The sequence below is a fragment of the Lutra lutra genome, chromosome 18 (genome assembly GCF_902655055.1).
Source record: "Lutra lutra chromosome 18, mLutLut1.2, whole genome shotgun sequence".
Classification (NCBI taxonomy): Eukaryota; Metazoa; Chordata; class Mammalia; order Carnivora; family Mustelidae; genus Lutra; species Lutra lutra.
Genome location: NC_062295.1, coordinates 197,869 through 224,370, shown reverse-complemented (window position 1 = coordinate 224,370; position 26,502 = coordinate 197,869). Strand labels below are relative to the sequence as shown.

General features: G+C 58.2%; 2 protein-coding genes across 7 annotated transcripts in view; one reads left to right on the top strand and one right to left on the bottom strand.

Moving 5' to 3' along the window:
• Positions 1-42: 42 nt before the first annotated feature.
• On the bottom strand, positions 43-21,730 carry FAM234A (family with sequence similarity 234 member A). Of its 4 annotated transcripts, none has more exons than XM_047713470.1 (12): positions 21,455-21,730; positions 7,767-8,067; positions 5,043-5,159; positions 4,547-4,738; positions 3,632-3,762; positions 3,186-3,318; positions 2,835-2,967; positions 2,435-2,575; positions 2,062-2,137; positions 1,684-1,839; positions 1,166-1,268; positions 43-1,085 (listed from the first exon to the last, which is right to left on the bottom strand). In XM_047713470.1, the coding sequence occupies exons 2-12, from the start codon at positions 8,029-8,031 to the stop codon at positions 874-876; spliced, it is 1,659 nt and encodes a 552-aa protein (XP_047569426.1). In that variant the 5' UTR covers positions 8,032-8,067; positions 21,455-21,730; the 3' UTR covers positions 43-873. The 4 variants fall into 4 exon arrangements, with proteins under 4 accessions (XP_047569426.1, XP_047569427.1, XP_047569429.1 ...); XM_047713471.1 differs by lacking the exon at positions 21,455-21,730 and adding an exon at positions 8,206-8,352; XM_047713473.1 differs by lacking the exon at positions 4,547-4,738.
• A 1,701-nt stretch (positions 21,731-23,431) lies between these two features.
• The window catches only part of LUC7L (LUC7 like), a 35,831-nt gene continuing 32,760 nt past the window's right edge, over positions 23,432-26,502 (top strand). Inside the window, exons 1-3 of one of the 3 annotated variants that reach the window (XM_047713475.1) lie at positions 23,432-23,637; positions 24,535-24,605; positions 25,574-25,668. Coding sequence is in view for 1 of the 3 variants with exons in the window: in XM_047713476.1 (XP_047569432.1) it covers positions 23,577-23,637; positions 25,574-25,668 (156 nt within the window). In the remaining 2 variants the exon portion in view is untranslated. The remainder of the gene's footprint in view (positions 23,638-24,534; positions 24,606-25,573; positions 25,669-26,502) is intronic. The other 2 variants (XM_047713474.1, XM_047713476.1) reach the window with 2 other exon arrangements.

Below are 26,502 nucleotides of genomic sequence, written 5' to 3'. Positions count from 1 at the left end.
CTTTCCCCCTGCGGCGCAGGCACATGAGGCACACGCGTGCCCTTTCAGACAGTGCGAACCGTTTATTCTGGTTTCCTCCTGCGGTACCCGGGGTCGTCAGGGCACAGTGAGACACACAGAGCACCACAGCAAGGCACAAAGGTGAGTCCTGCATCAGGGGACACCGACTGCTGGGGCGTCCGAGCACCAGGAGAAGGCCAGGCACGGGCTGAGGGTGTGGGGACCCCCGTGGGATAAGCAGCTCCAGTGTGTACGGACAGGGTGCACGCGGACCCCGAGTGCCCTCCGCCCAGTTCCTCAGGACAGCACACGCAGCCAACACAGGATGGAGACGCCCTGGGGGCACCCGTGAGCAGCAGGACAGCCTCACAGTTGCATGGCAGCCCCCCCTCCTCACGGATATCAAAGGGGAACCCTAGAGCAAGCGTCCACTGCCCAGTACAGGGCCCCCCCCTCCTTGCTCTGGGACAGGCCGGGAGCTCTAGCTGCTGCCCCGAGGCCACCCCAGGCCAGCCACCCTTGCAGGCCCCGGGGAATGTGCTGACAGGAATGAGCGAGGGGACTTCTCAGGACTGGGCGCTCTTCCCAAAGCCACAGTCCCGCTAGGTGCGGATGCGGTGAGGCTGGTGCCATAGGGCCCAGGGACACTGCGATGAGGACAGGTGGCCTTGAGTGTGACCCCAGTGGGGCAGAGTGAGGACCTGTGGGGATGTGCTGCGCAGGAGAGGGGAGAGGCCTGGGCATCCGCTCACCCATACACGTCCCTGCGTAGGACGGGAACCCCGGGGTCAGGAGTAGGGGAATCAGTGCAACCAAGTGACAGATCCGACGCCCCATGCTGGCAGCCCCTCCACGTGTGTGGCCCACAGGCCTCTAGGCCTCACTCCGGTACCGCAGGCGGGAGAACCGGTCCCGGACAGCCTGGTCACTGTCGGGCCCGCCCTCAGCCAGCCGAACCACCCTGCTACTCGGGACCAGGTCCCGCACCTTGTGCTTGGCCACGGAGACCATGCCAGGCGTGTCTGGGCTTGAGGGGCCCGTTAGCAGGACGCAGGCAGCATGGCGGCTCGGCTCGAACAGGACGGCTGTGGGAGATGTGGGCGGTTAGGGCGCTGGGACCGACCAGATGGCCGTTGGAGCCCTAGCCCCCGGGGGCCACACTCACCTTGGAAGGCCACGATGTGGGCAGAGACATTGGCCAGCTCCAGCAGGACGCCAGGCAGGGTCGGGTGGAACATGTAGAGGCTGTGCCGGCTGTCTCCGGGCTCCTGGAGCAGGAACGTGTGGTGGGGCACACGGTGCACCACGCTCGCCCCAGACCCTACACCCACGTGCCCAGGCCCAGGGCTGGGGCCAGGCTGTGCGCGCCTGCTCAGGACACCTGGCTGGCTGTGTCCACGGGATCCCAACTGTGAGTCCACCTTCTCCTCCTTTCCCCTACCCGGACCCTTCTCACGCACGTTCCACCTGGAATTCCGCACCTGCCCTTCCCCACTGACCCCCACTTCTTCCCAGATCCCCAGCCTCCCTTGTGGTCCAGGGTGCCTCATCCCACCTACTGTCCTATGGCTTCTCTGATGTGTGCACCCCCAGTCACCCAGTTAGCTCTCAGGAGCCTCAAGGCAGGACCCATGGCTAGCCTCTGGTCTCTGGCCCCGGCATGGGCGTTTGCCCTGCCCGTACTGTCTGGTTGGTGCCTGCTAGTTCGTGGAGGCCCCAGAAGAAGAAGGCGGAGCGGTGGTCTGCGGTTGGCAGGCTGGCGGACTGCGGATCCCCAGGGAGGCTCGGGAGGGCCTGGTTCCACAGGACAGCCCCGGTGCTGAGGTCCAGGAACAGGATCTGGGAGGGAGGGGATAGCACAGGGCGCACAGGCGGGACTTGCAGGGGCTTCATGCTCCAGCCAGGCCAGCCCTGAAGGAGCTGCCCCCTGAGGGCAAGCAGGCCGTCTGGCTGCGACCCCTCTGGTGCTAGCCCGGCCTCCCAGTGCCGCCCCAGCTGTGTTCAGACCGGGGTCCGTCAGCTATGAACCCTGGTGGGGCTTCACAAGGGCGTGCAGCCAACCTCTCTGTCCACACTGGTTCCGTTCTCAACGACCACAGCCAAGGTGTCAGGTTTGTAGTGGCCAAGGATGGGTTTTCTGCAAGGAAAGGGCAGAAAAGTTCACACGGGCCCTCTGTGCAGAGATGCCCGGGAATGGGCACACCAGCCACCTGCTCCCTGGCTGCACCCAGACGGGGCCTGGACGGGAAGCTGGGGCTGGGGGGAGAGGTTTCAGCAGCCCCTCTTGGGCGGCACAACACCAGGGCACAGGCAGGAAGCTTCTGGCCAACACACAGAGACCTCCCCTATCCGCACAGGCCTCATCCCAGGGCTGCCCAGGGACAGGCTGCAGGGCCGGCGTGTGAGCCTGGCCGGTCTCTGGAGGAGGGCGCACCTGAAGACCTGGGCTGCGTGGAAGGTCCACCTGGGTGTCAGATCCTGCCCGTCGACCAGCACACAGGCCTCGGCACCCACCAGGAGGAGGTCCTCACCAGCCTTCCCTGGAACGTTCATCAGATAGCGGAGGGCTCCGGGGCTGAGGGGAGAGGACCGGAGGGATATCGCGGGGACGTGACCGCCTGCTGGGCCGAGCCATCACCCCGTGTCCCCTGCTTCTCTGGTCTAGGGTACAAGATGCTGGCTGTGTGCAGACAGGACGGGACACCCGCTGTTCAGTGGGCCCCCATGGGCTCTGTCCCAGCTTCTGTGGGGCTCCTCCCCGCGTCTGAGCCTGGCAGCAGGCAGGGCTGCGTCCCTTGGCCCCTTGCCCTATGCAGTCCCCTGTCCGGACCGACCTGCGCCACACCGGCCCGGGGATGCTGGCATTCAGCGCGCCCTCCCAGCGCGGGTCTCTCTTCAGTGGGCTCCCGCTCCCGGTGGCCGTCTCATGGAGACCCTTCACAGAGCAGCCACAGAGGGAGCTTGCCGCTGGAAACACAGGGGACCCTGAGCCACTGCCGGCCGGGAGGAGGCCACCCATGGCTGCCGGAAGCATGACGCCCTCCCTGAGCCTTGGCCGCCGACACCCTCCGGCTCTGTGGGCCTGGCGGTAGCGAACTTGTGTCCTCCCACGGTCCCTGGCTATCTCCCACTCCGCACTGGCTTCCACCAGACAGATAGTCCCTGGAACGGCGGGTGCCACTTACCGCAAGGGAAAAGGATGTAGGGGGCACCGGCCTGGGTGACATGGACAAGGGAGCCCGTGGTCCCGCCCACACCGAGGCTGCCGCGGTGGCCAATCTGGTGTCCGGTGCTGCCTGAGTAGATGTAGCCGCCAACCTGTGACGCAGAGAGGGCGTCAAGACCGCCCGGTCTGAGGAAGAATGCCTGTGTGGACGCAGGTGTCCTCACGCCCTCCCAGCCTGCGGGGCCCCGCTCTCCGTGCTGCGGCCAAGTGCAGGCTCTGCTGTTCTCAGGGAGTTCCAGGAGCCGCCCCGGCGTGCTGGGCAGCAGAGGCCGGGAGCATGGCGCCCCGGGCACATCCCCCGACCAAGGCTCAGACCCGAGCTGTGCCCAGGAAGTGAACGTGAATGAGGGGCAGAGAAGTGGCCTCGTGGTGAGTGGCCATGGCGACCTGGGAGGGGAGCAGTACCTCCTTCTCCTCCTGGGTGAGAACCAGCAGGTCCGGGGCCCCGTCCGCGTCCACGTCGGGCAGCTGGAGTAAAGAGCTCAGGATGGACGTGTTCCTTCCAAAGCTGCTGGGGTGGCTCCACAGGGTCTCCCCTAAAACCAAGCATGGCGTCACCAGGTGCTGGCGCTGGATCCCTCTGGTGTGGGCTGGCGACGGCACGGTGCCCACCCTGACAGATGGGCGTGCCTGCTGGCGGGAGGCCAGAGCCCAGCGCAGGTGCCCAGCACTGGGCGTTGAACAGCGTTGTCGCACGCCAGAGCGGGAGACCTGTGGCCTCTGGAACCATGAAGCTCCACCTTCCTGGTGTGTTTCTCCCGTTCGGCTCTACAACATCTCAGGGCCAACACGGACCCCCCAGCATGAGTGTAACACTGCCCGAGCCCCTCAGGACCCCTGACTGTTGCTGGAGTCACAGGGGGCCCTTCGGCCTCAGGGAGGCCCCGGGTGGGTCCCGTGCACAGAAGGTGAAAAGGAAGGTGCGTGCTCATGGCTCACCCACGAACAGCAGCCCGGACGTAACCTTGCCCACACCCCTTCTAATACGAATGCCTCTTCTTAAAATATTTCCAGCCTGTTCTTTATTTTTCTCTATAACCTTAAAAGCATGACTGGTAAGGGACATGCTGGTAATCTCCGCGCTTGGCGTCAAGGCACAGAATTCCTTAAGCCCGTGGTGTGGTCTGGGGGCTCCCCCACCCCCATCTCTGCAGGCCGCAAGCACAACAGAGCTGGGCGGTGACAAGACAAGGTGGCACCCTTCCCTCCGATCCCTGGAACTTCTTCCCCACCATGTCACGTGTCTGCCGGTCCCAAGAACACAGGCTGAACCTCCTCAGAGCGTCCTGGCGTGGGAGCTCCCTGGGGGGCCCCGCCTACCTGTGAACAAGTCCACAGCAACGAAGGAGCCGGGTCTGCCCACGAGGATGCAGGCAGAGGACATCCGGCCGCCCTGCAGCTGGGGGACGGAGCACTGCACAAGGGCTCCATCCTGGGCCGCGGGCCTCTCCCACAGCACGCTGCCGTTGGCCCCGGACACGGCAGCCACAAAGGTACAGGGGGAGTAAAAGCCTGGAGAGGAGAGACCCAGCTCTGTGGGGCACACCAGCCCCTCCCCACCCCCGCTCCCAGGCCCAGCCTGGACCACTGGCCCCGTGGGGGACCCCTGGCTGGCCCCACGGTGTCGGGAGCTGTGGGGGGGTGCTCGGGTGCTGGGACCATGGCCTGCCCCCGTTTCTCTGTAGTCCTCCCAGGAAGGAGGGGCGACGTGCCTGTTTCCCGAAATTCACCCAACCACGTCCCCCAGAGACGGCAGAGGGAGAGAACCCCTCCACCCACAGCAAGTTCCTCCTTTCTCAGGTAAAAGCAAAATTACCTTCGTCGGTGCAGGACAAGTTGAAATTGTTGGAGCCGTTGGTGTTTTTGTAAAGAAAGAGAACATCCTGGATCCTGTCCCTGTTGATGTCTTCTGTAGCCAGAAAGTCATAGGTGACTGGAAGAGAAAACAGCAGAGTATTCTCCTCGGGCCACGCCGGACCTGTCCACCGGGGCTCCCGGAGGGTGGGCGCCTGCGGCTCCCGCTTCCCCACGAACACGGCGGGCGGCAGGACTGACAAACACACGCTCTGCACACCTTCTCTTCAGGAAGGGCCCCCCCACCCGTCTGGGCGCTGGGAGTCTGCACACCCACGCGTAAGGGTCGCTTCTCCCTTTCAAGGACTCAAAAGATAAACTCCAAGTCTGAGGATCAAGCACTAGAGGGTGAAGCTAGGCTTCCCCCATATACAAAAACCAACGAAGGGGCGCCTGGGGGGCTTGGTCGGTTCAACGTCCAAGTCTGCTTGTCCCTCTCCCTCCACTCCTCCTCTATCTCTAAAATAGACAAAATCTTTAAAAAGCAAAACAGGAATGAACTCACAGTGGATCAAAGACCCGAACTTAAGATCTTCTAGAAGCAAACAGAGACAAAAATCCTCATGACATTGGATTTAGTAAGGATTTCTTGGATGTGACACCAAAGGCAAGGCCACCAAAGAAATTTGGTGCACAAAGGCTTTAAATTTGGAGTCCCTCCAAATTTAAAGCCTTTGTGCACCAAAGGACACTGTCCGGAGAGCGAAGAGCCACACCACAGAACGGGAGAGAAGGTCTGCGAACCCGGCGTCCGACCAGGGACGACCCCGGGCGGAGAGAAGGCCGAACGGCTCCGCCGCAAAGACAGCCCAAGGCAAACACGGGCAAAGGACCCGCAGAGAAGTTTCTCCTACAAAGACGCATAAACAATCGTGAAAAGACGCTCAACGCCACCATCCATTAGGGAAACGCAAGTCAAACCGGCAACGAGACACGACCTCGTGCTCCTTTACCCACAGTAACTGGAAGAAGGGACTCGGGCCCCGACAGCCAGCTCAGGGCATCATGCACGGGCGCCAAAAAGCAGAAACAAACCACGTGTCCACGGACAGAGAGATGCGCCTCCAGAGGGCAGTCCACGCACAACACGGCCGCTGCCCTGCAGAGAGGAAGGCGGTTCGGGCGCGTGCCAGGCGCGGAGGAGCGAGATCGAAACCAGCGGGACGCACAGGGCCAGTCTCGCGGGGACCTGCTTGTGCGGAGCCCTGGAATCGGCCACCTCAGACGAGCGTGGGCCAGAGGCTGGGGGGTCGGGAGGAGGGGCTTGCGACGGTTCAGAGGCAGCGGTGACGGTCACACAGTGTTGCCCACGCACTGAGGCCCGGGAATTACGCTCTTTAATTCAATGTCCACGAAGTCCGTCTCACTAGAATTTAAAGTGGAACTCAAACACCAGACTCGGGGCTTGCAGAATCATGGAGGGGAGAGCGCGGCAAGTCCTCTCCCTTGGAACAGCGACACGAGACGCCGCCGTCAGAAGCGGCCCGGCCAGGACTCCGCGAGCAGACCCCAGGCGCAGCACAGAGGGAGAAGACCAAGCCCCGGGTCGGGACAGGCGGCGTCTGGCCGTTCTCGCCCCCACGGCAGGGCAGTAGACCGGGGGCAGGGCAGAGGCCGGCGGCCTCCCCGCCCGAGGGGGAGGACGGGACTGGCAGCCAGATGTCCAGGCGGACGGTGATCTCCCAGGCAAACAGGGAAGGCCGGCTCTGAAGCCAGATGCGGGCGGGGACACAGGGAGCAGCAGACCACAGCCGGGGACTAGTGGGAAAGTGAGCGGAGAGATCCGGAAAATGAGACAGTGAGAGCTCTTGCTCCTATGTCCCCACACAATCCTGGCAGCCCATGGCTGCATGAACCCCGGAAAGGCTACTCAGCCCCAGAGAGAACCAGGGGACACGCTGTCCCCGACAGGCCGGTCTCGGTGAGAGAAGCTGGACTCACAGATCCACGTCACATCTTTCCCTTTCTGTGACGTGTCCACCAAAGGCAAGACTGGAGGCAGAAGGCAGCAGGTGGCCGAGACGATGGCGACCGCCTCCAATGGACTGGGCCGCTCCACAAATGGACTAAAAATCATCGAATCATACACTTAAAACAAGTGAGTATTTTGACATACCGAGTCAATAAAAGCTGCAAGCAATACACACAGAAACATCCATCATTCCTCTCTCAAAATGAAGCATCAAGTTCTGAACCAAAGTGACAGTAAGGCTTAAACAAGAAAGGCCCTTCACGGCACGACCCGCGCGCCGGCATGTGAAAAACCCGTTCCAAGGCCGTGGGCGCTGGCGCTCCCACTCTAGGATGACAAGCGTCCAGACAGAGGCCGACTCGGTGGCTCTGCATGCCGATCTCAGGGGGACAAACGGGTCTGCTCGTCCCGCTGCGCCAGCACTCGAGGGGACCAGACGAGGCGGCCTGTGGTTCTCACGGCTCGCCACTGACCTCCCTCTCCCCAGCCCTTCAGCCGCTCTGCTTTATTTTAAAATCCCCAAACAGAACCAAATGAGCCCCATCCCTTTATGGGCACAGCCCATCCTTCCTAAAACGCAAAGCAGGCCACTGTGCTCCACTCTCCCCGAGACGCTGCCCGGCAGCTCCCCGACATCCCGAGACCGCGGACATGCCATCGGCAGCCACGTGGGGCCGCGTCTCGGTCATGACCCCCCCCGACGCCTGGACACACCTGCTGCGTTGTAGTCGACCCTCCACACCCCCTGGGACGCCGGCCGGTCCGGACACGGGATGATGAAGGAGACCACGAACACGACAAAAAGGCAGACAAACAGGGAAAGGAAGAAGGCCACCGTGCGGCAGCGGGACAGGCGGGGCTGCCCAGGCGAGCCCTTCGAGCTCTCCTCCGCCTTCGCCGGGTCTCCCATGTTCACCGGCAGTTTCTTGTCTTCATTCTTCAAGGGGTGGATTTCGGCCTCAAAGTCTTTGCTGTCCATCCTCACGTGCACATCCCAGAGCTGCACTCCCGGTCACTGTGTCAACAAAACAGGGACAGTCACACGGCGGCCGCCCCGACAGCCTTCCAGGGCTCTGCCGTTCCTGGGCTGCCCGCCTGGACGCGGCCACACCTGCGACCCTCAGCCCAGGAAGGAGACGCTCAGCCAACGGATGGCGTCACGGACGCTGCCCAAGAAGGTCCCTCTGTGACTGGCCAGCTGCTTGTGGGGACGGGCAGGCTGGGGACATGCGTGCCCTTAACCCCCAGTGCCTCCTGCCTGCTGACGGGGACCAGCCAAGGGAGCACAGGGCAGGGCCGGGCTGGCCGTGGCGGAGATAGAGCCACCGTGAAACATTAACTAAGCACCCCCACCCACAGTCTGGACACGCCCAAGCCATCGCCTCACGGGGACCCCCCAGAGGATCACGGGCCCCTGCCACAGGTGAAGGCCGGCTCTGGTGTCCCTGCCCTGCCCCGTGCTCACTGTGTGAAATGAGGCGGACCCCTGGCCTTGACCGTGCCCCCCATTTCCTGACTGGGAGAAGGAAATCAGGATCTATTTGAAGGACCGCACGTGCACATCCACAGGAAGCACTTAGAGCAGCCCGTGGCCCGGGCACTCAAACGCCAGCAGACTGTCCCCCATGAGTTGAGACGCGCTGACGGCAGCGGAGGAGGTGGACGGCGGGGGGACGGGGCCTGTGTGAGCTCTGCCGGGAGCCCTGCCTCCTGCTGGCCAGACGCAGGGGAGGGATTTGGAGCCAACTGGAGGCACCACCTTGGAAAACGAGGCAGGGAAGGCTTCTGCAGACGGCCAGGCCACAGGACAGCAAACGTCTGGGTCCCTCCCTGGCAGCCGAAGACCAACGCCCCTCCTTGGGTTCCTTATTACACGAGAAAGACAGGGCTGTCTGCCTCACGTAAGGCAAGATATTGCTTATCCAGGTCCTTTTAAAACAGCCACGCCAGTGTCCTAACGAATGGAACTTGTGTTCCACTGCGAGAATGGCAGGGACTATGTGGGTCTGAGTGAGTCGTAACCCTTGTCCACCTGAAAAGAAGGTCCACAGCTCATGACCTGGGGAACGGGGACACGCCAGGGATCAGACAGTGGCGAGAACCTGAGGAAGAGGCCAGCGGCTCAGAGTGGCCCCGCTAAAGACGGGTTAAGGAAGACGCAAGGAGACAAGAGACTGCTTTTCCCCTATAAACTTTTCACTCCCTAACTTCAACTATTTTTCTCTAATGATTTAGTTAAAACGATTCATTTGAAGACCCGTGTGTAGCCTTCTGGGGTGCTCAGTCCATTGCGTGCCCACCTCTTTTTTTTTTTTAATTTGACAGAGAGAGATCACAAGCAGGCAGAGAGGCAGGCAGAGAGAGAGGAGGAAGCAGGCTCCCTTCTGAGCAGAGAGCCCGATGTGGGGCTCGATCCCGGCACCCTGGGATCATGACCTGAGCCGAAGGCAGAGGCTTTAACCCACTGAGCCACCCAGGCGCCCTGAGCGCCCACCTCCTGATTTTGGCTCAAGGTCATGATCTCAGGGTCGTGGGATTGAGCACCATGTCCGGGAAGTCAGAAAAGGTGTGCCCGTCCACGGTAAGGAGTTGGACACGGAGATCAAACTGTGACTCATGACCAGGGACCTCATTAAACCCAAGCACCTGACGTGGGGTGCAGAGCTGGGGCAAGGGTGTCTGGACCAGGAGCTGGGGGAAGAGCCGTAGCGAAACCAGGGTCAGGCTCCACCAGCGGGCAGGCTGCTTGGTCGGCGACCTAGACACTCGTCCCCAAGGAGAGGGTATCGGGTGCATTGAGAACACGTGCGTTCCTCTGGCAAAGGAGGGGAAACGGAGAGAGTCAGAATGCAAAGTTGCTCATCTTAAAAGCTCTTTCTTGGGTGCCAGGGTAGCTCACTCACTCAGGCTGTGGGACTGAGACCCCTGGGCTCCTCGCTCAGCAGGGACTCTGCCCCCACCTCACACATGCCCTCGCTCTTTTTCTCTCCAACGAATAAATAAGATCTTTCTTTTTTTTAAAGATTTTATTTATTTATTTGACAGACAGAAATCACAAGTAGGCAGAGAGGCAGGCAGAGAGAGAGGAGGAAGCAGGTTCCCCGCTGAGCAGAGAGCCCGATGTGGGGCTTGATCCCCTGAGATCATGACCTGAGCCAAAGGCAGAGGCTCAACCCACTGAGCCACCCAGGTGCCCCTAAGTGAACATTTTTATTTTAGTAGTCACATGTATATATTTTAAAGGTGTATTTATTTGGGGGGGGGAGTGGCATGCACACACGCAGGATGGGGGCCACTGTTTATCTTCCAATTACAGATACGGGGACCCCCGCATGGGGCTCCTTGCTCGGCGGGGAGCCTGCCTCTCCCTCTCCCTGTGCCTGCCGCTCCCCGCTTGTGCTCTTGCTGGATGGCACACTCCCCGACCGCTGCCCGGTCTCTCGGAGCCCTGGCAATCACAGATCGCTGTTTCTAACACTCTCATTTGAGAATGTCGCAAGCAGAATCACAGCGCAGGGACTTTGAAATTGGCTCTTCACTCAGCACGACACCCTGAGGTCCATCCACATTGTCTGTTAACAACTGTCACCAATTTTTGGCTATTTATAAAGTCACTGTGGGGGCGCCTGGCTGGCTCGGCTGCTGGAGTGTGCGTTCTTCATCTCGGGGTCATGCGTTCAAGCCCAAAGCTGGGGGCAGGGACTACTTATACCAAAAAGTCCTGAACGCAGCCAGTGCGAAAACATGCGGCAGATTTTTGTACGGACACGGGTTTTCACTTCCCCGGGATACATGCCCAGCACTGTGGCAGCTGATCGGTACGGCAATCACGTGTCTACTTCTTATTAAAAATTTTAAAGATTTTATTTGTTTACTCGTCAGGGACAGAGCGAGCACAAGCAGGGGGAGCAGCAGGCAGGGGGAGAAGCAGGCTCCCCGCCGAGCAGGGAGCCCGACACGGGGCTCATCCCAGGACCCTGGGATCAGGACGTGAGCCGAAGGCAGACGCTTCACCGACGGAGCGTCCCGCAAGTCTAGTTTTTAAGGAACCTGTAGCTCTGTTGCTCGTCATGTACATATTAAGGGTTGTTGGGACCCCTTTACCGTCACAGTCCTCCCTCCGTCCCTGCTCCTCTGCCTGCTCCTGAGTCTGCGCGGACAGTCACATCGTTCATCTTCTTTCGATTAAAGCTTGCATGGCTTATCTTTGTCCATCCTTTTACTCTCGACCCATCTGTATCATTAAATATGTATAAAGTATTATCCATATGTGTACACACAGATAGGTACTTTTTAAAAAAGATTTTATTTATTTGACAGAGAGAGATCACAAGTAGGCAGAGAGGCAGGCAGACAGAGAGGAGGAAGCAGGCTCCCCGCTGAGCAGAGAGCCCGATGCGGGGCTCCATCCCAGGACCCTGGGATCATGACCTGAGCCGAAGGCAGAGGCTTAACCCACTGAGCCACCCGGGTGGCCCCGTCTTTTTTCTTCCTGACATTCCAAGACCCCTTCTTGTCCCATTTCCTTTCTGTTTTCAGAACTTACTTAAGTCATTCTTTTAGAACAGGTCTGGGGCAACAAACTGATTTTCTGCCCCGTGATAACGTCTGTGTTTGTCCACTGTTCCTGCAGAACCCTAACACCGCCGCTGGGGTCCGGGGCTTGGCCAGGCTTCCACCCCGCCTCCGGGCTCCCTGGTTTCCACTGGGATGGTTCTTCCCTGTACCCAGTCAAGAGGTCAGTGTCTCTCCTGATGCCTTTACATGTTTGTCTTTGTCTTTAGTTCTCAGAAGCTTCCTTCTCTGCGGTTTGCTCCGGTTCCTGAACCTGTAAGTTTATGTCTTTTACCAAGTCAGGGGTATCGGCCGCCATTTCTGTGGTTTCCTGGAGCAGCGGGAGCACCCGTGTGAGCCCCAGCCCGGGTCGCAGGGACGCCGCGGTCACACGCCGGCTTTGGCCAAACTCCAGCTGTGCGGTGTCCTCCGTTTCTTCCCTGGTGGCTCCAGTGTGTGCGTATTTAAACAGAAGACGCGAGGGGCATCTGGGGGGCTCAGGGGTTGAGCAGCCAAGCTCTTGATTTTGGCTCAGGTCATGATCTCAGGGTCCTGGCATCGAGCCCCACGTCAGGCTCTGTGAGGACCGTGGAGAGTGCTTGGGATGCTCTCGCTCTCCAAAATAAATAAATAAATAAATAAAATCTTAAAGGAAAAAACAGACTCTCTCTTCCCCTTTTCCTGTGCCCCTCTCCCCCACCCCGCTTGCCCTCTCTCTCTCTCAAATAAGTAAATAAATAAAAAAGAAGTGAGTTGATTAAAGTACTCAATGAAATGATTAAAAACTATTTAATTTGAAAATTTTATGTACTTATTTGTCAGAGAGAGAGGGCACACGCACCAACGGGGGAGCGGCAGAGGCAGACGCCCCACGCAGGGACTCAGGACCCCCGGATCAGACCCTGGGCCAAAGAGCCACCCCGGCGCCCCGTGGAGCTTCATAGGTAATCTGCGGAGACGGTGCGCGAGTGAGGCCTGGAGGGGCTGCTCCCCATGGCCTGTGGCCCAGAGAAGCGGGAACACCTCCCCTGTTGCCCGTCCCATCCCGAGTCTGCGCTGCCAAACCTCACCCCTTTCCGACACGGAGTCTTGCAAGTGTCTGGAGAGCAGCTGGGAGAAGCCGCATCAGGTGATTTTCTCCCCCTGCACTTACTGTGCGTCTCCCGTGGTGGACAGCGCATTCGGGGGCCCCGGAAAGCCTAACCCTAACACTTTCCGGAGCGCAGTCAGCCTAGAACATCCCTCCCTTTCACAGCCCACAGCATATGCATCTGATTTACGAAGACTTTTCTGATTTTTCTAACCAAATGTGACCCAAAGCCAGTCAACATTTCTGGCTATTTGGGGGGTGGGGGTAGAGACATCAGAGTTGAGGGACACTGATTTCCCCCTAATCTAAGTCACAAGAAGGGCACAGTGCAGGGGAGTGGCTGGGCCTGGAGGCTCGCCCCGACTCTGGAGCACCTTGTCCATGTTACCAACCTGGCCTGTCTGCCAAGTTCCTGCTTGCCCCAGAGATTAGGTAGGAAGGGATTTTGTAGGGAAGAGACTGGACAGTATCCAGACTGATGAGAACCACACTAGGGACATGGGTGGCCATCCAGGGACACTGGGTGGCCAAGACCACAGCAGAGACCACCCCCACAGGAGCAACCACCTTGGACAAGGCTCCTGGGCCCCTAGACCCTGCCTCACTCCTCACAGTCTCTTACAGTGGGCTCCTGCCAGGACAGGCTGGGCACCCCTCCAGCTGTGGGCTCCCCAACAACCCTGTATCCTCAGGAGGGGCTTTCCAGGTGTGGCCGGTCCCCTTCCCTCCCCCATACCTTCACCCCACGCTCCAGAGAAGTCTGGAGACGGCAGCAGACGCACAGCACAAGTCCTACAGAAAGAGAGCAGACGCTATCCCGAAGGAGAAGCTTCTTTCGAAGGGGGAGAAATACCATGAAAGTGTTAGCACCTGGGCTTCCTAGTCCTGCTGCTGGAGCTGCCTGGTTTCCTCAACACACTGGGGTCCACGGTGAGCAACACCGAAGGCCACGGTCCACCTCCGGCGAAGTCTGGCCTCTTAGTGCTGTTTTTATACTGGGGTCAAGAATAAGCAGTTCTGAGAAGTAACATACTAAGTTCTTCTTTGTAACATCTCTGAAAATTCAAAAGGCTTCGTACCGGAGGGGTGGCGTAGGACAGGTCCACGCAGAGGAGACAGGAGCAGCCACTGCGGCTTCCGGAAGAACCGGCCTCTCTGGGAGGGGGTCACTTGCAGAGTGACATGGGGACCCAGGACGCCGTGACCCTGCTGCCTGAGGACTAGAGGCTGAACCCGAATGCCAACTTCTGGCTCTGGCCCCATCCCTTCAGGAGCAAACTGTCCCTGAGTGCTTCTGTATGAATCACTGACTCCCTTCAATTACTCTTCATTTCTTTCTTCTTCTTATTTTTTTAATCATTAATAGAATTCCAAGACTTTGTCCCGGTGAAGGTAACCATCGCCTCCCTGGGAAGAGACAGCAAGGCACCTCTGGCAGCCCTAGAACCCGAGCTGAGGGGGTCAGGGGTGGGCGGGGTGGGTGCAGGACGTGGGGGAGTGGCGGCAGTAAGGGATGGGGGGAGGGCAGGGAGGAAGGGCACGGGGATCCTGCGGGTCAGCTGTGCATCTGATCGCATCTGATCGCATCTGCTTGCACTGCTGACAGCAGATCCTCCCGAGATAAAATCTCCTCCAGGGAGACCCACGTGCAAACAAGGGCAGGTAGGAACCGGCGAGTCGGGAGGGTGGGCTGTCTGTGCCAAAGTCGACTTCCTGCTTCTGATAACGTGTACGGTTACGTAAGACATCTGAGCGGTGCAAGGACAATCCGCACAATTTCTGTAACATCTCGAGAGTCTATAATTAGTTCAAAATAAACAGCAGAAAACAGAAAAGAGAAAAGGAAAACCTCTGGCGAGAGGGTGTGGCTCGGAGCAGGAGGGAGCTGGGAGGAAGAACCAGCTCCCCCCCCAGGCGGCCCTGGGTGAGGCTTCCGCTCCTGTGGTGTGAAGCTCTTTTGTTCTGAAGGCAGGAACTCTGTGTGCTTTGTTTTGCCCGTTTTTTTGGCAGAACATCAACAACAATGGAGCCCGAAGTCATTTTGCAAAAGCGGCCAAACCCGGGGCTACAACTCTCTATTCCGAAATAACGACCAGCTTTCTGAAAACCACACCTAGCAATCATTTCCCTTCCCACCACGGAAAAGGAAGATGACCGTTCTTCGGGCATGGCCGGCTTTTAATGATACCGCGGAACCCGGTAGCGATCACTCGGGGTCACGATGTCCAAGGACACCGCCATAGGGGCGCCTGGGTGGCTCCCTTGTTCTGCGTCTGCCTTGGGCTGGGGTCATGATCCCTGGTCCTGGGATCAAGCCCCAAGTCAGGCTCCCTGCTCAGCTTCTCCCTCTGCCCTTCCCCCCTGCTTGTGCTCTCTCAAATGAACAAAATCTTTTTTTTTTTTTTTTAAGATTTTATTTACTTTTTTGACAGACAGAGATCACAAGTAGGCCGAGAGGCAGGCGGAGAGAGAGGGAAGCAGGCGCCCCGCTGAACAGAGAGCCCGACGCGGGCCTCGATCCCAAGACCCTGAGACCATGACCTGAGCCGAAGGCAGAGGCTTCACCCACTGATCCACCCAGGCGGCCCTCAAATGAACAAAATCTTAAAACACAAACAAAAACAGAACCCCAAACAAGCTAAGTTTCCTCAGTCCTATTGTTAACCTAACAGGACTCCTGAGCAGGCACCCAGAGTCAGTACTTGTGACTCTCCCACGACTTACTTGGGTTTCTCAGGGCTCTTTCTGGGGCCAAACGAGAAAACCTTCCACAGAATGGTCACCAAGAAGGTCTTTCCAGGTGTTCCGGACTCACCAGGGCCATCCTCAGGAGCAGGGTCGGGGCAGGGCTCTCAGAGCGCGGGAGGCGGTGCTGGGTGGAGGTCTGCGCCCAGGACACCGAGGAACTGTCCCCCCAGGGGCAGACCTCACCCTCCTGGCGAGGACTCCCGGGCACCATGGGGCACCTGGCTCAAGGCCATTGGTACCACGTGCCGACCCGGCCCACGGAGAGGCTGAGAACTCAGCATCCAAGATTCCTCCCTGAAGTAAACCTGAAGGTCTATGAGTGGTTGGCTGATTTCCCCCTTTGGTTTCACATTCTAACTTTCCCCATAAAAAGGGAATGAGAGGAACGTGAAAGGTATTTTGCCTCTAAGAGGACCACAAAACATCTGAAACCCTAACCCGGACATCGGGTGTGCTTAGGCATTAGCTGTCCTCTGCCAGCACAGGAAAGACCCAGAGGGCGGGTCCCGTACCCCCACGTACCAGGGGTTTCTCCAAGCCCTACCCCGGGCGCATGAGGCTCGCCCGCGGGTCCGTGACACGAAACGTGAGAAGCAGGAGAGGAGTCCTAGAGGACTGGTGACACTCGTTAACACCAGTCAGTACCTCTGATAGGAAAACAGTCTGGATTCCTGTGCGTGGTAGTAAATGAGCACTTTCCTGCTACCAAGATGGAACGAAGAGCCTTTCACTGAACATCAAAGCTGTTACACCATAAGAGGTGAAAAGGCCTTGAGGTAAAGAGGCTTCCGTGCAACCCCCTTTCCGGTCAGTTCCCACAGCTGGGGTCGCCAGGACAGAAACAGACCCGGGGTCACAGGATGCTGAGACAGTCACTGACTGGGATTTTCTCCCATCAATTCCGAGTCATCAATGGTAAAACGAAACGTCCACTTTTTTTTTTTTTTTTTTTTTTTTTTTTTTTTTTAAAGATTTTGTTTATTTATTTATTTGACAGAGAGAGATCACAAGTAGACAGAAAGGCAGGCAGAGACAGAGAGAGGGAGAGAGGGAAGCAGGCTCCCTGCTGAGCAGAGAGCCCGATGCGGGACTCGATCCCAGGACCCTGAGATCATGACCTGAGCCGAAGGCAGCGGCTTAACCCACTGAGCCACCCAGGCGCCCGAAACGTCCACTTTTTAACTTAATGTCAAAAAGCAAAGAAACAGAGAGAAGAAATGTGGCGGAGGAGAAAGAAAATGCATGAAAAGATGGGACCCTAAGGATGTCTGGAGAGACAGCAGCCCGGAGCTGGCGGGCGAGATTCCCAGGCAAGCTGGCGCCCAGCTGCCGTGGGTGTGCCCGCTCAAGGCCACACCAGCCCTCCGCGTGGAAGGGGGGAAACGCCAGTCCCGGGGAAGGATCAAATGGAACACGCTGAGGCAGGTCGTCCACATTTCAAGGGGGCCAGAACGCTACAGCGTCTGTGGAAGATGCATCGCCCGGTCTCTCCGAGGCCCTTTCTCCAAGAGCGCGTTGCTGAGTCAGAGGCCACAGAAAATGTAAATTAGAAAAGTGTCATCCTAATTGTTAATGGACTAAGAAAGTACAAAAGTTCTGGCAAGGGCAGAAAGAAAACTGGCAGGACCCAACTGGCGATTCTACCTACATTATGGAAGCAGGGGGTCTAATTTTTTAAACTAAAACTCGTTTTTTTTTTTTTTTTTTTTTTAAGAAAAGATCACTGCGGGGTACTTTGATAAGAAATCCCCTCCTAACTTTTAAAATTTGATTTTTTTTTTTTTAAGATTTTATTTATTTATTTGACAGAGAGAGATCACAGTAGACAGAGGCAGGCAGAGAGAGAGGGAAGCAGGCTCCCCGCTGAGCAGAGAGCCCGATGCGGGACTCGATCCCAGGACCCCGAGATCATGACCCGAGCCGAAGGCAGTGGCTTAACTCACTGAGCCACCCAGGTGCCCTAAAATTTGATTTTTACAGCATTCTTTTCAGGGAACTTTCAGACTGAGCGCCACTGTCCTCTCTCCTTTGGGGCCACATCCGCACAGACTTTAGGGACTATGGCCGCCAGCCGGCTGACAGGTGTGCCCACGGTTTTAAGAATGTCTGTCACACGAGGAGCCCTGTGTCAAGGCCGGGAGCGGCCGAGTCTTCCCACGGCAGTTCGACTCGAGGCATTTCAGAGGCCCGCGGAAGGTGCCAGCAGGCAGCCCTGGACTTCTGGCCAAGCAGAGCAGAAGCCAGACAACCACGGCTACAGTGTTCTGTTGTTTAGAGATGAAAACGGTTTCCTCTCTTCCCCAAGAAAATCCTCTGAAGACAAAGAACAGGCCCTTCGCCATCTGTCACAGGAGAACAAATCTGAAGGTCACGGCTCCCAGACGAAGGCCATGCGGTCAGCGCGCACAGACCTCGGCACACAGGCTGCTGCCTTCACCGAAATGCAAAGGGGAGCCTGACGGAGGGTGGTCCGCCACCCCCCAGGTTTAAGACCATCTGTGCACATCGGACGGTAACTGCTACACAGAATCACTCGTACCATTCGTCCGGAAAACAGCACAGAGCAGCCTCTTCCCTGAATTCTAAGGCAGATTTTATTTCCTTCGGCTGCTACGCCAGCGCTCGACGAGAAGTGTTACTTCTTGTCCCTCTGTTAAGGGAAGGGTGTGGAGGTGAGGCAGCAGGAGCCCTTGAAGAGATGAAGTGCGACCCGAGTCCCTCACGTCTGACCGAATCTGAAGACCTGCAGGACTTCACTTCACCCACTGGTCACCATGACTTGTTTTTTTACAACCTCTTGTCACGTAAATGTTTAAATATCCTCAAGAGGACCGCAACCCTCTTGGTTCTCCTCCCTCCCCGGGAGCTCACCTTGCCTTGCTGCCCACCCAAACAACAGAAAAGTAAAAAGTATTTGTAGGAGCAGAGGCCCGCAGCCCCGTGTGCCCATCGGCGGGCTTGACGATCACCGACCCAAGGCTGACCGCACGCTGTGCCCCACACCCCACCTCCGAGCTTACAAAACTGTCCGCTGGAGAGGCCCGTGGCTCTGCTGGTGTCCTTTGGGAAGCAGCACTCCTCTTCTCTTCCTCCTCCTCCATTTTTTGGAAATCATATCCGAACAAGCTAAGCTCCATTAAAAATTTTATAGGGCGGGGCCAAAATTCATTAAGTGTATAAAGACCAGTTTTGAGCGAGATTAGAATATGTTCTGAGACATCCAACAAGTGCTGCGGGCTCGAACGCGCATCCCTCTGCAGGTTGCCCCCTGCTTTAGGTGACGGTCCCACAACTTCTCACCTGGGCTCGTGCGGCCCTCTCCAACTGTCTTTCCTGGATGCTGCAAGAGACAGCTCTCTCGAGCATCTCCTGAAAATGTCCTTCCCTGCTTACAACCCCTGAATGATTCCTCAGGACTTCAGAACAAAAGCTCAGACACCTCCAGTCCAAATCCTACGTCCCGAATCTGTTCCCCAGTCACACTGCTCATCTGTGCACACCCTTTCTCGGTCCTTCCTCCTCCAGTAACCCCAAGTGCTTTCAGAACCCACTCTACCTGACCTCCCCATCGCTCCACTCAGCCCTCCCTGAGCCACTGCTGAGACCGACCCCTAGACTGTGAGGGGCCCTAGGGCCTACACTTGTTTTTATTGCCTTTGTTTTTCTGTAAAATAAACACATTCACAGGTCTGAGTAAATGTCCACATCTTGCTCTGCTTGTGTTTTCTTGGAAGAGTAATGGTTAATGGAGTTATTAACCGTTGCTTTGAAATCTACAGCTTGCAAAGGCAGCGGACTTTTAAAACCTGATTTTAAATAATGGTATAAATCACTTGTAGGGTCACTGCGACTTCCTGACATCCATCCTCTCCAGGAACGGCACCTTAACTTCCCTTGGGGAAGTGCACTTTCATGCGTGCCCAATGTAGCTCTGGTGGGACTGACTCATCCCCACTTAGGGGAAGGCTCCCTACCCTGGTCTAGCTAACTGATTAGACCCCAGATGAGTATTAGGCCCAGAATTCACCTGGAACGGCAGGGACTAGGCTACTCTTCTCCCGCAGGAGTGGTTTAAAACATCTCTGATTTGCCAATAATGCTGACAAACAGAATTCTGCAGAAGTCACAGAACCAGAATCCTAAGCCAGGTCACAAAAAGCCCTGTGGCTTCCAGTCTCCTCCCCCTCATCTCTGATTCCTCACTCTGAGGAAGACCACCACCACGTGAAGGCCGCACGGAGAGGCCTACCAGGCAAGGACATGAGGCCTCCAGTCTCTGGTCCCCTGAGTGTGCCATCTGCAACCAGACCCAACAGTCCCGGTCCAGACCTCAGATGACCACAGCCCCAGCCAAACTTTTGGTTGGAACCGGGTCAGTCTCTGAACCACAGTCACCTCACCAAGCTATCCCTGAACTCCAGACGGGCAGCAATGAGATGATAAATGTTGGATGTTTGGGGCACCTGATGGCTCAGTTAGTTAAGTGTCTGATGCTTGACTGTGGCTCAGGTCGTGACCTCCGGGGTATGACATCAAGCCCTGCATTGGGCTTCATGCTGGGTGGACAGCCTGCTTGGGACTCTCTCTCACTCTCCCTTTGCCTCTTCCCACCTCGAAGAAACAAATAAGTAATAAATGCAGGATGTGTCAATCCATTGGTCCCCCACCCCCACCCCGGGTATCATGACCTGCGGCCAAAGGCAAACGCTAAACCCACTGAGCCACCCAGGTGCTCTAACCTATGAATTTTGGTGTTGATTTTTACGCAGCAGCAGATAACTAAATAGGTAGCCGGACGGAGGTAGGAACCCAAGGTAAAGGGCCAACCCAGAAGCAGGGCAAGAGGAGATATGTGAAGGATGGGGGCCCAACAAGCCCTCCTCCCCACACCCCTACCAAGTCCTGAGGACTTCATTTAAGGCACCGGTCCCTCATATTCTCATAAGTCCCGTGAACTTACCCGTATGAAAGCCAAGAGAACCCCCCAGAGGCTGAGTTACTTTTTAATGGCTTCTCAACATTTGAAGCCAAAAGCACTCCAATCCTGAAACCAGGTCCAGAGAACTGGTAAAATGCACGAATAAATGTCCACGTGATAATCACTTCCGTCTCACCGTTCTCTGCCCTGTGCTCGGTCTTCAGCATACTCTGTCTACATACACACATTTACAGATTTTGTGTATTTGTCAGAGAGGGAGCGCAAGCAGGGGTAGGTGGAGAGGGAGAGGGAGAAGCAGGCTCCAGATTGAACACGGAGCCGGACGCGCGGCTGGATCCCAGCACCCTGAGACCATGACCTGAGCCGAAGGCAGCTGTGTCACAGACCGGGCCGCCCAGGCGTCCGCAGCCTCGGGGTTTCGCTTATTCTCTGCACCTCCCACTGGAATGGGGCTCCCCGAAGACAGGGATCCTGACCCGCGGGGCGCTGCTTCCAGCTCCTAGAGGCGGGCCTGGCCCCCAGCGGTGTCGGGGCTCGCTGAGTCGGCCGAGCTGGTCCAGCTGCTCCGGAGAACCGCGGCGAAGGAGGGAGAGCCTGCAGCGCGGGGATGGCGGCGGCGGAGACTTCGCCGGCCGGTCCCCGGGGAGGGAGGGCTGGCCACCGAGCTCCCGGGCGGACATCCCTGGGCGTCTACGGAACTGGGTTAGGAGCTGCGGTTAACTAGCTGCAAACAAGGAGTCGCCTACTCGGTAGGTCCTCGGTCCGCTCAAGGTCAGACTCTCCGTCGGGTGACTGCCGGTCAGTTCCCAGGGACCCGGGGCTCCCGGACAGCCGCCTCTCCGCGCCCGTCCCAGCTCCGCCGCGCCCCCGTCGGCGGTCCGTGCCGCGGGCGGGCAGGCGTCGGCCGGCCTCTGCGTGCTCCGCGGGCTCAGCGCCCCGAAGGCAGCGCGGGGGCAGGACGCGAGCCCCGAACGCCTTCCCGCGCACACCCGTGTGGGCACCACCCCGCGCCGCAGCGCACTCGGGGGACCAGGGCAGCCGCTCCGGGCGCGGACGGCGGGGCCGGCTTACCTGCTGCGCGGCCAGCGCGGGCGGGAAGCTCCCACCGGGCACGTCCGTCGGTGCGCACCGGGGCCAGAGCCGACCCGCGGGGGCTGGAGGGCCGGCGCGGCGGGCGACCGGGGGGCGCGGTCTCGCGGGGCGGCCGTGTCCCCGCGGCCCGACCACCCACGCGCAGAGGAGCGGTCGCGAGCGGAGAGGTGGGGCCCCGCGCGAGCCCCGCCGCGAGCGCGCGCGAGGAGGACGAGGCCGCGCTCACGCACCTGCCGCCGCGCCCTCGGCCCCGCCCCCGAGCGTCACTTCCGGCCGGCGGGGGCGGAGGCGGAAAAGCGCGCGGGAGGGGTGGTGTCTGGGCAGCGAGCCCCGCTTGCGGAGGGGGAGAATGGGCTCTGCTGGGGGCGGTCCCCGCGGCCACGTGCGGCCTCCCCGGGCTGGCTGCGGCTGCTCCCCCTGACGCGCCGCTTCCGGCCGTGGGTCCGTCGTTGCGTAGCGCGCCCAGTCCCGCCTGCGCCGGCGGCGTGTGTGGCAGCCAACCGCGTCTCTGGGGCCCCTTCCCGCCCTCACCGCAGTGAGACCGTCGGCTGGTCCTGCGCGCGGTCCGAGGGCCCCTTCTCGCCCTCATACGCCGCACATGTGCCCGGGGCCGTTGCGGTTCCCGTCCGAACGCCCATTTTCTGGGTCGGCGTGGCTTTGGCCGAGGGCGGCGTACAGAGGCCGCGGGCCGTTCTTCATGGTAGTTCCCGGCAGTGCTCACGCCGCGGGTCGGCGCAGTCTCCCCCGCAAGGGCCCCTGCCACGTTGAGAAGAACGGGGTGTGCGGGAGCGTCTGTGTTCGTGGTGCGCAGGCGCGGGCTGTCGGGGTGTCTGGATCAGACCAGGCGGCCTGCTGACCATCCCACCGTCCTAGTAATGCGCGGCACGAGTCCCCACAGCCTTCGCCCCCAGGGAGACACAAGGAGGTCTGACCCGCGTGGCCCAGCAGAACACACGTGAGGGGTGGACAAAAGGGACTGTTCTCTGCTTACGGGGGAAAGAGGCAGCTGTCCCTCTCCCCTCTTTAAAGGGTCTCCCCGCTCCAGTTCTTCAGTATGTTAGCGAGTTTCTCCCGGGGCCCCACGGCCCCAGCGCCTCTTGGCTGGTGTCCCCAAGCTCCGGGCCTCCCTCCTTGAACTGTGCGTGCCTGCGACGGGAACGCGTGCTGCCCGGGGCCTAGGCGCCTACCGCAAGGGCGGAATCCGTGGCCCTCTCTCTCCCGAGCGAAGCGAAGCGACCCTTCTGGACCAGAGCAGCCGACTGCACAAGCAGAGGTGAAGGGTCCGAGCGAGCCGGGGCTTTTTACAAAAGCACGGGGAAGCGGGGTTTCCCCACCGCTTCTGTCTGCATCTTCAACCTGTCGGTGCCTCCCTGCTCTCCCCGTTTCTGTGGCGGTACCGCACGTTCTAAATCACGACGTCCTTAGAGTAACTCGGGGATGTCTGCTGGGACAGGTGTCTCCACCTTTCCGTTATGTTGAAAAGCTGTGGCCATTTACTCTCCAGTGACATTTTACAAGCAGGCCAAGTTTCACCAAAACAAACCCATAGGGGCCTTTATTTTTTGTTTGTATTTATTTATTATTATTTTTTAAGATTTTATTTACTCGACAGAGAGAGGGAACACAAGCAGGGGGAGTGGGAGAGGGAGAAGCAGGCTTCCGGCTAAGCAAGGAGCCCCATGCGGACTCGATCCCAGCACCCCGGGATCATGACCTGAGCTGAAGGCAGACGCTTGATCCACTGAGCCACCCGGGTGCCCCTATTTATTTTATTTTATTTTATTGCAGTTTGGTCTCAGTAGAATAGAAAGGTCTCGGAACCTAGAGCAAAATCAGGGTTGGTTGGGCCCTCTCCGCCGGTCTCCTCCAGGGCGGAGTTTCAGTCCCTGTTCTGCCCACTCCACCCAGAAACTACATTTCCCAGCAGGCTCGGCGCCCACACCGACGCACTTCCTCCCGGCGTCCCCCGCGGCGGGAAGGAGCCGAGTGGGCTCGAGGCCGACGCGACCAGCTTTCGTCGCCGCTGCCGCCGCCGCCGCTGCTGCCCCCACCGCTCTGAGAGGAGTCGTCGCCGCCGTCCCTGCCGCCCTCGCCGGCCACCATGTCCGCCCAGGCGCAGATGCGGGCCCTGCTGGACCAGCTCATGGGCACCGCCAGGGACGGTGAGTCGGAGCGGCCGGACCGGCGAGGGGTTGGGGCGGGAGTGAGGCGAGGCCGCTGGGCGGCCTGAGGCGGGGGCCGCGACCGTCTGCGCCTGCGCCGGACACCCCTTCCCCCCCCCCGCTCCCCCGCGCGCCGACCGCAGGCGCCGGGCCTTTGTCTGAGCCGGCTCGCCCGGGAGGTGGCGGCGGCCGGCTTCTCCCTCGCTGGCGGCGGGGCCCCGGGCGGCTCCTCTCTCGGCGCCCGAGTCGCCGGTGGGGCTCCAGCCCCGGCCCCACGGGCCATCCTGCGGCTTTCTCCCTGGCCGGCGCCGCGCCTCGCCGCGCCTCGCCCCGCCCCCCGCCCGCGGCCCCGCGCCGCCCGGCCTGCCGCGGAGTCGGCGAAGGGCGGGCGCCGGCGTGGGCTGCATTTCGCCGGCGGCGGCGGGGCTCCGCGGAGAGGACGCTCCGTGCCAGCCGAGGGGGCCGGGCGGGCCCGCGGCCCCGGCCGTGGCTGCTGTGCCCGGCGCCGCCGTCCGTGGGGCTTGTGCGGCGCCGAGCGGGCCGGCCTCGCAGCCGCGCGGGAGCCCTCTGTGGAGCTAGCGCTTGCAGTCGTTAGGTGCAGTTCGGACAGGGACGGCGTAGGGAGGCCGAGCGGTCGCGGTGGTTGTCTCGGGAGCGAGCGGTCGCGCCTTCGCGGCCCGGTGCGCCCGCCTGGTCTGTGTTTTCTCTTCCGCCCGAGGCCGGAGCTGTAGTTCCCGCTGGCACACTCGCAGGGCTGTGCGGACTCTTGCACTCTACTCCGTAGGGGAATAAGTGCTTTTTAGCGTTCTTTGTATATTGAGTTGCTTTTGAATTGCTTCCCATACTTGTATTTCCTACAAACTGAACAATTGTGGCCCCTCTATTTTATTCATAAAGGTTCAGTGTATCTTTGCCTGCCTACACCAATCTGCAAGGGAGTTGCAGAAAAGCCTCATGTTCATCGAGCCGTGAGTCACAACCAATTTCTAAGCTGTTTAACGAAAAGTGTTTGCTTTTTTTCACGAATAACTTTAAAAGTGTAGTTTAGAAAGAAAACATTTTCAGTAAAGAGACACGACATGAATCCTGGATGCTTGCGAATCCTGAAGTATATTCCTCCTCTTCTCGTATGACACCGCTCTGTGTAGACGCAGAGTAGCTTTAAAGTTTGTCACGTTCCGCTTTGCCTTTACTTTTATGTATCGTTCCCTGACTTCCTTACTGCAGGTGGGGCAAGAAAGCTTCCCCTTAAACCTTTTCAGCAGCGGGCATAAATTCTGCAGCTGAGGTCTTGAAGAATGCAGATGGTACAGTATGTGTTGGAACTCACAGTGTGTATTGACTAACCTAGTTCCCCCTTTTTTTCTCCTTTGCTATTGTCTTGTTAAAAGTGACTCCCAGGTGCCAACTGTCTTTTTTAAGGGTGGGGGCGAAGGGGACAGAAGACTAAGTCTCGATCATTTATCAGCCAGTGGTAGAGTTCGAAAGCTTTCTTCTTCATGTGATTTTGGGCAAAACCCTGCCTATGCATTTGTCCATAGCAAAACGATCAGAGTAATACGTAGCTTCTGTTGGTGGACACTACCAGCCATAAGTCAGATGTGGTGATTCACGGCCCTCCGATTAGCGTGGGTTTTGGCATCATTGCCCACATGTATGTGTGCGGTTAACGGCCTTTTGGTGCTCAGCCTCTTACTTCAGATTCCTTGACTTCTTTGGCACAATGATGGAGTCAGATCTCATTAAGTGTGTGATTCTTCATGATACATTTAGCATGAGAAAACATCCGTATCCCGCTCCAGTTGTAAATACCTCTAGATCAGCCTTCCATTGTATTTGGTAGTCTGCCAGCCATCCAGGTGAATTGTTGTACCAGATGTGCTTTGGTGTTTAACGTGGTAATACTGTCTTATTTAAAACCACAAATGAATTTCAGGAGACGAAACCAGACAGAGGGTCAAGTTTACAGATGACCGTGTCTGCAAGAGTCACCTGCTGGACTGCTGCCCTCATGATATCCTGGCTGGGACGGTAGGTGTATTCGGGAGTGGGGGAACGTCATGGAACACGCAGACATGGGGGCTGCCTTTACCAGGCAGAAATCACTTACTGCCTTTCAAATGACAGATTGTCAATTTGGTGGAGTCTTGTTATGGGACCTACTTCACTACTGTAAGAATTTCTCTCTAAGTTACCGTATGTTTTGTAGAATCACTTTTATGGAGGTATGCACAACCAAGTAGTATGAGTTGTATCATTTGGCGAAACCAGAAAAGTACGGTTCAGGTCAGCCTTTAGTTCTTTGAAGATTCTGGGTTCATTGGTTGGGTTTCATGTTGAGCATACGCCGATGCTAGACTTTTGACCTAACGAGGTACTTTTCTTTTTTTGGTTTGCAGCAGTGCAAGGTTTATTGAGTGATAGCCGAGTGATAGTACAAAGTTCCTCAGGAGGGAGGGGACCTGATGGGGTTGTCCAGGTCTTAGGTTTTCAGTAATTCAGTTGGATATACCACTGAGTTTTTAGCATTGTATTACATTACCCTTTCAAGAAATCAGCATGTGATCCAATGAATATCAACCCCTAAAATTGTACATTCACTTTGGACGAACCAGATAGATAAAGGCTAGTTTATGGAATATGCATTTATTCAAAATCAAGTAGGATTGAAGAAGACCGAAGGGTAGAGAACCATCTACGGCGACACAGCCACTTAGAGCCAAGGAGTCCTGTAAAGACCTCCACCGTGTTTGGATGGCACAGCCGCCTCATGGAGTATGGAAACTGTCTGCTCATTTTAAGGCTCAAATGTGCATCCACTAGGGAACATTTTCTTCATGATTAATTGTTGCTGTTCTCGTTACC